The following is an 11,164-nucleotide window of genomic DNA, read 5'->3' on the forward strand; positions in this document are numbered from 1 at the left end:
GGAAGGCAGTTCTGTTAAGGCGAATGCGCTGAGAACTCGCTGCATCGGCGACTTGATTCGGTCCCTTTCTACGCAGACGGGAGGACCTCACATGTGTTACGAACATGGCGCTCTACAACTTTAAAAAGATTATGGTGGTCCCCACCGCCAAGGTACATGTTTCTGCTTTGTTACATCCGAATGTGTAATTTACTCTAATATACTTTATATGAACATATTTGCAAATGTGGTTGCGATACCGAAAACGTGTCCACTATAGACACGTGTTAGTAACTTCACTAGGTTAGCTGTCTCGCTAGCTTGCTAATCTTACCTCATACCTAGCTACTGCTACTTAATGCTTGTTTCATTTGAGGATGCCAGACTTAACTTACCACTTGTTATTTGTAGCTACAGTTGTTTACAAAAGGCATAATAATTTATTGCGATTAAAGTGGAGTGATTAAGTCTTGATTTCTTGTGATCCTATAAAAAGGATCGGCAAAGAAAATTAGCTAGCTACAGTACTTGGCTAGCTATTTAGCTATAGTAGCTACCTGTAGAGTATACATAGTATTGTATAGAGACCAATCCAGGGGTCCTATTACCAATCAAAGTTCTGCGGTCCTTTAACGGCCTTTTAGATTGCTAGCTAGCTTGTTCAGGTATGGTAGGAACTAATGTTGCTGGCTAGCTAAATTTGTCTATTTTTATACCGACCACGAGCATTAACCAAAGCGCAGAGGAGCACGGCCATCAGACAGGCCGGAGCAGGAGTCGTGATGTCATTGTTCAGAACTGATGTTGGGTCCAGCTAAGGACGCATGGATTAGGCTACTGCAATCATTATTTAATTGGATGATGTTACTGAAATATGTGCTTGTTTTGAACTAGTACAAAATTGTACATGGCGATTCTTGTGAAATTACATCCAATTACGGTGTATCGACTGTTTCTTCTCAGAGCTGTTGTAATCAGACTGGAGTGCTCATGAAAGGCTTGAGCAGAGAAAACATACATGATTTTGAGATCCATTGTGGTATACTCTTATATAGGATTCTGTTTGTCTTCTACTGGCATAAAATGATTGAAGTGCAATTGGTGCCCTTAGCCAAGTGGTGGCTGCCTAAAGAGGTATGCTGTTTGAGAACCATCCTACTCATGACTAATGTCTTGTTTGTTCCTGCAGGATTTTATAGACTTGACGCTGTCCAAAACACAACGCAAAACCCCTACTGTGATCCACAAACACTATCAAATCCATCGTATCCGCCACTTCTACATGCGCAAGGTCAAGTTCACACAACAGAATTACCATGATCGCCTCACGCAGATCCTCACTGACTTCCCAAAACTGGATGTGAGTTACACAGTTAAACTCGTGTTATTGGTATCCACACTTGGATGCTTGACTTAGTGACTCTTTTCCCCCTCTTCCTTTAACCTGCTTTTGCTTTCTTCTCTCTCTCTCTCTCTCTCTCTCTCTCTCTCTCTCTCTCTCTCTCAGGATATACACCCATTCTATGCTGATCTGATGAACGTGTTATATGATAAGGACCATTACAAACTGGCCCTGGGTCAAATCAACATTGCCAAGAACCTAATTGATAAGTAAGATGGAGTTCATGGTTATTAGCCAGAACCTTCTGACCATAATGTTTTTGATGCAGGATCTTGCTCTTTTAAAATGGAAGCTAGTTATCCAAACAGAGAATTTGTGTGTGTGTGTGTGTGTGTGTGTGTGTGTGTGTGTGTGTGTGTGTGTGTGTGTGTGTGTGTGTGTGTAGTGTTGCTAAAGATTATGTGCGTCTGATGAAATACGGGGACTCACTGTATCGCTGTAAGCAGCTGAAACGAGCAGCACTTGGACGCATGTGCACCATCTTGAAGAGACAGAAACAGAGCTTGGAATATCTAGAGCAAGGTACCCAGGCCCACATACTCATTCACACTAAAACTCAGGTCTTTTTCTGTGAAACATATGACTGGCATAAGTAATCATAAATGTATTACTTTTTCTTTTGCTTCAGTTCGCCAACATTTATCTCGACTACCCACGATTGATCCAAACACCAGAACCTTGCTTCTCTGTGGGTACCCCAATGTTGGCAAGTCCAGTTTCATCAACAAGGTGTGTGTGTGAGAGAGAGAGAGATAGATCTATTATAAAGTATGCTACCCATATGGGCATAAAAGTCTAACTGTTTCAAAGACTTAAGAAAGATTTTCTGATGTTGAGGTATACCTTTGTGTGTCTGTTTGTGACTATGTTATATAGGTAATGAACATTGAGTTTGATGGTTTTGTTAGATACTTTGGTCCTATGTGATAAAGGTGACGTGTCTGCATTTCTTTGTGCGTGTGTGGTATCAGGTAACCCGTGCAGATGTGGACGTACAGCCATATGCCTTCACCACTAAATCTCTGTTTGTGGGTCACATGGATTACAAGTACCTGCGCTGGCAGGTGAGTCTTAACCTTTCAACTGTTAATTAGGTGCTTGTACACAATTCATTCACAGATAGTTTTGTCTACTATCTGCTAATTAATCTGCTAGTTTTTTTTCTTCATAAAACAGACATGCTAAGGTACTCGTACTGTAGGGATGCCTACTGAAAGATGTCTGTGTTATAAATATTAGGTGGATTCTGAATGCTATGGAAGGTTCCATGGTATATTCTGGAAAATAAGTCACAAGCCCATTTGTTTAAGTGCAGCAAGTGGATGTGTAAAAATATCCAATTATTGACGACACTATGAAACCATTATTGTAAAAAGCATGCTACAACTTCTGTATTGGGCAGCTATGAACAGACTTAGGAGGGGGTGGATTAAAATAATTGTGCACAGCCACTTTCCTAAGAATCTGCATCAAAGTGATATTCCCATGTAGAGTTGGTTAAAATGTGCATGTTGAAGGCAGTAGAAAAATATTATTATTATTATTATTAGTAGTAGTAGTAGTAGGTTGACACCAGCAGTCAGTGGCATGTCAACCAGAGATTATAGTGTTTAGTTTGCTATGTTCAGCACTATAAACTAATGGCATGCATTCTCTTTACAGAGCTATGGAAAGGCCAGTCACTAATACTAATTTTTAAAAATGCTGAAAAGAATGTCACATATTTATGAGAAATATTTGGACACATTGGTGTGGGGGCCCCTTTTAATGTGAGATTTTGACCAGTGTGAGGCCCAACCCCAAATGCCACACCTGGTCTAGAACAGTTGTACAGACTCCATGTCCAATACTGTCAAATGCTTTTTCAGTGTGTCAGACCTGCTGATGACTAGAATTAGGTTTAGTTGTTTAGTCAGAAACTATATTGCGTCTCTTAAGGAAATAGTTAATGGTTCTTGTGACAGTCACATCTCAAGAATTTTGTGTGTGTGTGTAGGTACTGGACACCCCAGGTATCCTGGACCACCCTTTGGAGGAGCGGAACACGATCGAGATGCAGGCGATCACAGCACTGGCCCACCTGCGGGCCGCTGTGCTGTACGTGATGGACATCTCTGAGCAGTGCGGACACACACTTTCACAGCAGCTTGAACTATTCAAAAACATCAGACCCCTGTTTGCTAACAAGGTGCATGCGCACACACACACACTCACAAATAGCTTCACAACAGTATCAGTCTCCATGTTTTTTCCCCAATAAAAATGCTACTTTTAAAAAAAGACGAAGAATACAAAGTCTTGAGAACTAACAAAAATGTCTTCAATTCAAAATGCCGCCTTTTCAATAGATGCTTTTAATATGACTGTGCATATGCAGGAATTGTGAAATGGAAAACCCAAAGTTTTTAATTTGAAATTCTTATAAATCTTATCATTTTCAGCAATATTGTATGAACAGAGAGAATCATATGTCAGGATATAAATAATAATAATAATAAACATCATCATGGACATCATTTTCACGATTACATTTAAAATTATGAAACTGATTTGTTATTACTGCAGCCTCTGATCATTGTGGCCAATAAATGTGACGTGAAGATGATCAGTGAACTGTCAGAAGAGAGCCAGGTGAGTTTAACCTCACTGTCCTTTTTAGAATTATCTTCTAGTTTTAGAATGTTTGGGTAAGAAAAATAATCTTAGGAAATGTGTATGTGTAGAAAATCTTTGCAGATATCTCATCTGAAGGGATCCCAGTGATTGAGACCAGCACTCTGACAGAGGAGGGAGTAATGAAGGTCAAAACGGAGGTGCGTGCGTGTGTTGTGCGCGTGTTCATTCATTCAACCATGGGAATTAGATCATGGTAGCGTCTCTTGAATGTCCCCTTGTTTTATTTCTACAAGAAGACTAACACTACTATTATGGGGCCAAGGTGTCAGAATTTTGTTCACCAATTTGATCATATCAATATGATTGTGCACCAAATGTAAAAACAAATTGCGCAAAATTCAGTACTTTGAATGGATATCATAAATGATTATTTGTGATTGTAATAAATTAACTATTTATCCTACTGAAAGTACAAAAATACTACTCTTTTGTAATTTTAATGTGACTATCCTCTTCTAAATGGAACAAAAACATGTAGGCATGTGTCAGCATTTCAGAACTAGATATCTGCCTTGAATGTCATAAATGCTATCAATTACATTGACATTTTTGGCATTTAGCAGATGCTCTTATCCAGAGTGACTTACAAAGTGCATTGGCATTTACTCATAGAATGTATCCTAGCCAGTACAGTAGGTCGGAGTTCAGATACCACTGAACTAGAATACTGCTGAAATACAGGGATCAACGCTGATACCTAGTGCAAAACATGTAAAAGCTATAAGTGCATCATACCTAATAAATCCTGGGCATACACAACATGCCCTCAGAGCCTAGTAGTAAGTTGTTATTTTCAGTGAGAATACATAGATGGTATCAGTAACGTTAAATTTGTTTGAGGTAAAATAGGTTCTTATTTCTCAGTGCTGTGAGTTTGATAAATGCATGCAAGCTCTACTTTAGCCCTTAGATCCGCATAGTTAGGCAGCAGAATTTACTCTGAGCTCTATAATATTGTAAGTCCTTAAGTTTTTCATTGATTGTTAAAGGTGATTTTGTGTATTTCAGGCATGTGATAGGCTGCTGGCCCACCGTGTGGACACAAAGATGAAAGGGAAAAAAGTCCATGATGTCCTCAATAGACTCCACCTTGCCATGCCAGCCAAGAGAGATGAGAAGGTACACATACACATGGCCTTAACAGGCTCCAGAGCCAGGTCAGATAAATGAGTGTACAGCAGTGCAATAGTGGCACTGGTGAAGTTTTAGAGAATGGTAAAAATCAAATTGCCTAGCAAAGGACTGTGAGGGTCTGAGGGTTTTTAAAACTTCATTCAATTAAATGACATTTTTGCAGTCTCTTTATATATAAATAAATGGTTCAAACCTGAGGTAAGAGTTTGCTGTTTTGAATCTTATTGAGTGACTGAAATCTATTAAGAGGTTAAATGCATGACTTTCAATTTGTTAGGAAAGACCTCCATTCATTCCTGTGGGGGCAGTGCTTCATAGGAAGACAATGGAGGTAGACCCTCCAAAACGTAAACTGGAGAGAGACCTGGAGATGGAGCTTGGAGATGATTACACACTTGACCTGCAGAGTAATTAATTAAACAAACAAGCACTCATGTACACAGGACATAGAAGGCATTTAGACTTGGATACACTTAAGCGTCAGAATAATTACATAGAATTCACCTATAATGCAAATCATGTTAATACACAGAACTATAACACTTAAAATTAGATTTAAAGCTTTACTGCATTCAAGACCTCTGTATGTGTGTATATATAGAATACTGGGACTTGATGAATGCTGATGAGAAGCATGATAAGATTCCTGAGATCTGGGAAGGACATAACATTGCTGACTACATCGATCCTGGCATCATGAAGGTAAGAACTTGATCAAGTGAAATATTATTCAACCTTAGCTGTATGGTAGGGTAAAATTGAGTGTTGGTATGGCTGATGTAACACACAACCCAGTCACCTAATCCTAACATTTAAAGTGTTTGAAATCGTGTTCTTTCTTTCCCTCCCATCCCAGCGACTGACTGAGCTGGAAAAGGAGGAGGAGCTCCGGGAGCAAGCGGGCGAGTATGACTCTGATGAAGAAAGTGAAGATGAGGAGATGCAAGAAATTCGGCAACTTGCCAGTCAGATTCGAGAGAAGAAAAAGTTGAAGATTTTGGCTTCGAAAGAGAAAGCTGTGCAGGGACCCAGAATGCCCCGCACTGCCAAGAAGGTACAGTCTTGCATACTTTTTAGCCTTTAGGAAGTTTGGAGAAAGAACTGCGTGTTCTTTCTTTTATCACTCCTTGAGTTTTTCATTGGATCAGTTAAGCTTGGATAAAAATCTAAATTTTTTAAAAATATGGTCTGGTAGATGTCTTTCTGTGTTCTGACTGATTTAGTCCAGTTGCCTGCAGGTACAGAGGACAGCCTTGGAGAAGGAGATGGAGGAACTTGGTTTGGAAATGGCAGACAAAGATAATGTAAGAACACTTTATACCGTCTGCTCTCAATGCATGTTTGGAGATGTGTGAAGTTCTGTTTTGTCTGTGTGTCTAGCAGTGTTTTTGTTGTTGTTTTTGTACATCCCTTTGCTAAGTACCCAATGCATGTGTCAATTACTGCAATTTTTTAAATGTGTACCTTTGCTTGCTGTAGAGCCACTATGCACAGCAAGCTCGGAGGTCACGCTCCCTACTCAGGAAGAGGAAGAGGGCTGCGTCTGAACCACCTACCTCACGCACACGCAGTCAGAGTGCCTCAAAACCACCACGTGACCAATCCGGAATCAGAGATGCCAAGGTACTGCTCATATTTTATGAAACTCAACAAAATGTATCAGAAAATGTGATACTCCAGAGTATCACCCACTTTCTTAAGGCCTCAGTCTGATGGGTTCACTAAATTGTCTTCAGTGGATATCAGGCCTAAAATAATCTGGATTTTGCAGCTTTTGCCCAACAACACGTGGCACTTTGACTAGCTCATTTTTCACATCATTACTTGAAGAAATGTACAAGAGGCCATTTCCTAGACATTGTGTTTGCACTCATGCTAGAACTTTACATGCAAGAGTCCTGTTTTCAAGCTCTTTTTAACCCATCACTATCTCTTGACAATCTGTTGGTAAAATAAAGTTCAAAATACAATAAATTGTAGATATGCAATGAGGGAAGTCAGATATGCTTCTGGATAAATAGTTGTGGAATTTTGAACTTTGTTTGGTTTGGTTTGACATCTGACTTGCTAGATCTGTTAAACCCCTCTGGACTAATGCAGAGAGCTACATTAATATTCTGGAAATTGATATCAGTCTGATTACAGCTGGTACACATTTGTATGCTTGTGATCTGTCTTAATCACATTTTCTGTCTGGTACTTCTTCCCCAGATGATGAAAAAGGTGAAGACAATGATGAAGAATTCCCAGAAAGGGATGAACAAGGAGAGCAGAAGGGGAGAGTCAGATAGACATATATTCAACCTTAAACCCAAACACCTGCTTGCAGGAAAAAGAAAATCTGGAAGCACCAGCCGCCGGTGAACAGACACACGTTCTTTTATAAATGTAGTCATAAATTTTGCTTTTCCAAATAATTATGTACTTGTAGCCTTTCAGAAGGACATTTCAGCAACACCTATGTATGAGTGTGGTGATTTTAAATATAAAATGTATTTAAATTCGCCTGATCAGAGGTGGTTGGAAAAGGATGAATAACTCATCACCTCCAGGTCCAGCATTAGAATTAAAAGACAATATGAAAGAGTAAAGGTTTTGATGTGTTGATTAATGCAGTACATCTGTCTGCAAGTGCAACTGCGTTCTGCAGTTTGAGTTGAAGTAGATAAATGTGTCAAACAGCTGATGAGTCAATAAATCAGACAAACTTATCTGATGTAGAGTTGAGTGGTTCTAGATTTGTGTATAAAATTGTTGATTTGGTAGTTCTTCAGTATTACACACACTCTTGGTGTGTTTCTTTTAGATTTTTTGGTCATGGAAACAGCCCCACAGCTAAAAATACAAAAAGGTTTTGCAGTCTGTTTTTATAAGGGTCCTCAATTACTACTCCAGTCGAGGATACAACGGGCAAGCTAAATTTTTTCAAAATATGATCGTTAATGCTGTTCTTTGAGGAACATACCCAAACACAAATATCTCTTACAAATAAAGCAGTTTTATTATAAAATGTTCTAACAATAAGTAACTAAAACAACTGCTGTTTCTCCAGGGTGAGGGTAACATTTAGTTACAATACGAGATACATTAGGTCTTAAATCAGGGCAAGGACAAACTAATTTACTGAAAGCGTATTTTGGAATTTTATAAGTAAGGGTGTGTATCTGCTTCACTGAACTGAAATTCTTATCAACTAAAGACACTACTACAGTAACTAGCAAAAATGGAGCTGAAGAGTGTTTTGTGTCGTATTAAAAGAAAGGCCTTTGTGATGATGGTAAGCTGAATTAATTAGTGACAATACGTTACTGTAGTAAGCTACATAAACCTCCCTGAGCTTTAACAGCTTCAGCAATGTGTCAACCAACCCTCACAGCCCAACATGGTCCAGTTCATAGTTAAAACCACATATAGTGGTAATGCAAGAACATGCAAATACTTGAAAAACGTGACACTAGTCAATGACTCCTTTTCCACCCATCTTATGAGTAAAATAAATAAGGGTTTTATTGAAATATATATTATAATTTCATAGTTTTGCTTGTCCAATTTGTGGTCAAACAATATCACCTTTTCACAAAGGAAACCCCACATACCAGTAGCCTCGATTTAAAATTCTGTTGCCTGGATAGCACTGCAATGGTAATGGAAAATGATTTCAGATACATGTTCAAATACATCCTCTAGCAAGTCACAACTGAAGCAGGATTTCTTGTCCTCTTCCTTCCTGTGTAGTGCACACAACAAATCCAGCTTATTCTGCTCAGATCTACTGTGAAAATGCAGAGTACAGACAGTAAAGGTCTAGGTCCATCTGTATATCATTTTTTGAGCACTACTTCAAAAGGTTTTCACCATCAAGAATTGCTTAAAAGGTTTGGGCAAAATACTCCCTTAATTTATTTTTGCTTTCAATCCTTTTATAGTTTTCCATATATTTTTTAGAATGTTAGAATTAGTGTAATGAATTTAGTGTAGAAAACTGCCTGCATGAACATTGTTTGCAGTGTGAAGATATGCCCATTTATTTGTGTGATAATATATGTGTATTTATGTGTGTGTGTGTGGTGTCTGTCTTAGTCCTCTGTTTGTGTGTGCGTTACTCAGGGTGGTGTTTCTTGGTGTGTATGCGCAAATACTGTTTCCCAGCAAATCGTTTGCCACAGTGTGTGCACTCATAAGGTCTCTCCCCGGTGTGAACTGTCTGGTGGGCCGTCAAGTGACCAGACTGCGTGAAGCGTTTGCCACATTGCTCACAGCGATACGGACGCTCACCAGTGTGTATGCGTGTGTGTGTGTCTAAGCTCTGTGCTGTGGTGAAGCTCTTCCCGCAAATTGAACAGATAAAATGCCTCTTGCCCACTCCACTCCCTCGCACAGAGCCCCGCCCCCCAAACAGACTTAGCCCTCCCACATTACCCATGGCGACCAAATGCTGAGCAGCATAGAGAGGGGAACTGTGGGTTGTGAGTGGGTCTGTACTGATTCCAGTGGAGGGGACATGGGAGTGAGAGAGTGTGTTACACATGGAACGTGTGCTCCAGTCCAAAGCAAGGTCCAAGTCATCATCACACACTGCAGACTCCCTCTTCACACTCACTTTATCTGGAAATGCATGACCATGACACGTTCTGTCTGTGTGAATATCAGATAGTGTGTGTGCATCAGTGTGTGTGGTGAACGAACACAGGGGTTCATCCGAGGCTGTGAGATCTACACTGGAATGTTGGGACTCTTCAGTATTTGAGTGTGTTTCTGTGAATGGGTGTGTATGAGGGGCTGGGGAATGTGGGTCTGCTAGTGTGTGCATGTTTGTGTCATCATTTGCAGAGTGTGTGTCTGATGGGCCATCCTCTGTTGAGAGCTCAATCACCTCCTCATCGGGAGAATTGTGTGTAACCACAGCAACTGCCTCACTGATGTCATCTGTGGAGGAAATGTATGCGTTAGAAAAAAAAGACTCAGGCAGGCCCCTCATTACTGTGGTCAGGTAAGAGGTCAAAGTTGACTCAGTACCTTGTGGCTCCTGACCTTCTTCTTTGACCTGCACTGTGATGGGTCCCCGCTCCTCTGAATCACATGACTGTACAGCCATCAATTAAATGATCAACAAGCATAATGATGACAATGTTAATGGTTCGTGTTTTATGCCCAATTACAAACAAAATTCTCACCTCAACCAGGGTGCGACGGCTCGATGACTCTCGGTTCCCACAGGGTTTTCTGCTCACTGTTGCCTCACATAGCGCTCTGTCACATCGGCTATCACGGGACGACGTCTCATCACTGTATCCTCGCGCTGCCACAATAGACTCGATGAGCTGAAGTTTCCGTCTGAGTTCTTCATTTTCTTTCTGATGCCGTGAAATCTCAATGTGTAAAATTGCGTAACCATCATCCACGAGCTCGCAGATTTCGGTCACTGCCGCCCGAGTCAGGGTCTCCATGATAGTGGCGAGCTGGGTGTGAAAAGCCCGGTAATTCGCCATCCTTTCCACTTAGAGCCGAGTATTTTACCACGGTATCTTTAGTTTAGGTCACAGCTGACCGACGGGATGGAAAGAACCTCCAACCGTAGAACTACCTGAAAAGCAACAGTCTATGGTATTTTACAGTACTCAACCGTTCCAAACGATGCAAATTGTGAAAGGCTATCGATTTAGTGTTATTTCCGGATCCTCCTACTTCGATTATTTTAAACTAAAAGTCATCTGCTATCATTAATTGTAAATGTACAAACATTGACGGGTAATCAGGATAGAAACAAGACCCTACTTAGATGGAAATGAGAATCTAGACTGGAATGGTTAGTTCAACCCTGCAGAACAGTAAGGTATTATCTCCTGTAGCAGGAATGACCAATTGACCGCTCTAGTAATTGGAATTTTATGAGTCATAAACATAAACGGTTTACAGAAAGATATTGTCCACTTTTATTATAATTGGTTTTTCTCAATGCTTGCACAATCCCGG

The 11,164-nt window shown here is 40.2% G+C and overlaps 2 protein-coding genes across 3 annotated transcripts; one reads left to right on the forward strand and one right to left on the reverse strand.

The window, feature by feature from the left end:
- Positions 1-44: 44 nt before the first annotated feature.
- gtpbp4 (GTP binding protein 4) lies at positions 45-7,902 on the forward strand. Of its 2 annotated transcripts, none has more exons than XM_027020860.2 (16): positions 45-152; positions 1,169-1,339; positions 1,487-1,590; positions 1,767-1,903; positions 2,010-2,110; positions 2,353-2,445; positions 3,378-3,569; positions 3,947-4,012; positions 4,105-4,194; positions 5,066-5,176; positions 5,469-5,598; positions 5,793-5,893; positions 6,048-6,245; positions 6,415-6,495; positions 6,671-6,814; positions 7,403-7,902. In XM_027020860.2, exons 1-16 carry the CDS (start codon positions 105-107, stop codon positions 7,553-7,555), a joined length of 1,920 nt encoding a protein of 639 aa, XP_026876661.2. In that variant the 5' UTR covers positions 45-104; the 3' UTR covers positions 7,556-7,902. The 2 variants fall into 2 exon arrangements, with proteins under 2 accessions (XP_026876661.2, XP_026876662.2); XM_027020861.2 differs by having other exon boundaries at positions 6,430-6,495.
- Positions 7,903-7,969: 67 nt separating this feature from the next.
- si:dkey-7l6.3 (zinc finger protein 239) lies at positions 7,970-10,837 on the reverse strand. Its single transcript, XM_027020862.2, has 3 exons — positions 10,366-10,837; positions 10,208-10,274; positions 7,970-10,117 (listed from the first exon to the last, which is right to left on the reverse strand). The coding sequence occupies exons 1-3, from the start codon at positions 10,678-10,680 to the stop codon at positions 9,291-9,293; spliced, it is 1,209 nt and encodes a 402-aa protein (XP_026876663.2). The 5' UTR covers positions 10,681-10,837; the 3' UTR covers positions 7,970-9,290.
- Between the last annotated feature and the right edge of the window lie 327 nt (positions 10,838-11,164).

Source organism: Electrophorus electricus, chromosome 7 (genome assembly GCF_013358815.1).
Source record: "Electrophorus electricus isolate fEleEle1 chromosome 7, fEleEle1.pri, whole genome shotgun sequence".
NCBI lineage: Eukaryota > Metazoa > Chordata > Actinopteri > Gymnotiformes > Gymnotidae > Electrophorus > Electrophorus electricus.

Bases quoted from the DNA above. Each gene is read 5' to 3' on its own strand.
- gtpbp4 (XM_027020860.2), top strand. From the start codon at position 105: ATGGCGCTCTACAACTTTAAAAAGATTATGGTGGTCCCCACCGCCAAG. The intron at 1,904-2,009 runs GTACCCAGGCCC...CTTTTGCTTCAG, and splicing joins CTTGGAATATCTAGAGCAAG to TTCGCCAACATTTATCTCGA. The intron at 6,246-6,414 runs GTACAGTCTTGC...TGACTGATTTAG, and splicing joins TGCCCCGCACTGCCAAGAAG to TCCAGTTGCCTGCAGGTACA.
- si:dkey-7l6.3 (XM_027020862.2), bottom strand. From the start codon at position 10,680: ATGGCGAATTACCGGGCTTTTCACACCCAGCTCGCCACTATCATGGAG. The intron at 10,275-10,365 runs GTGAGAATTTTG...ATGGCTGTACAG, and splicing joins GCCGTCGCACCCTGGTTGAG to TCATGTGATTCAGAGGAGCG. The intron at 10,118-10,207 runs GTACTGAGTCAA...TTTCCTCCACAG, and splicing joins AGAAGGTCAGGAGCCACAAG to ATGACATCAGTGAGGCAGTT.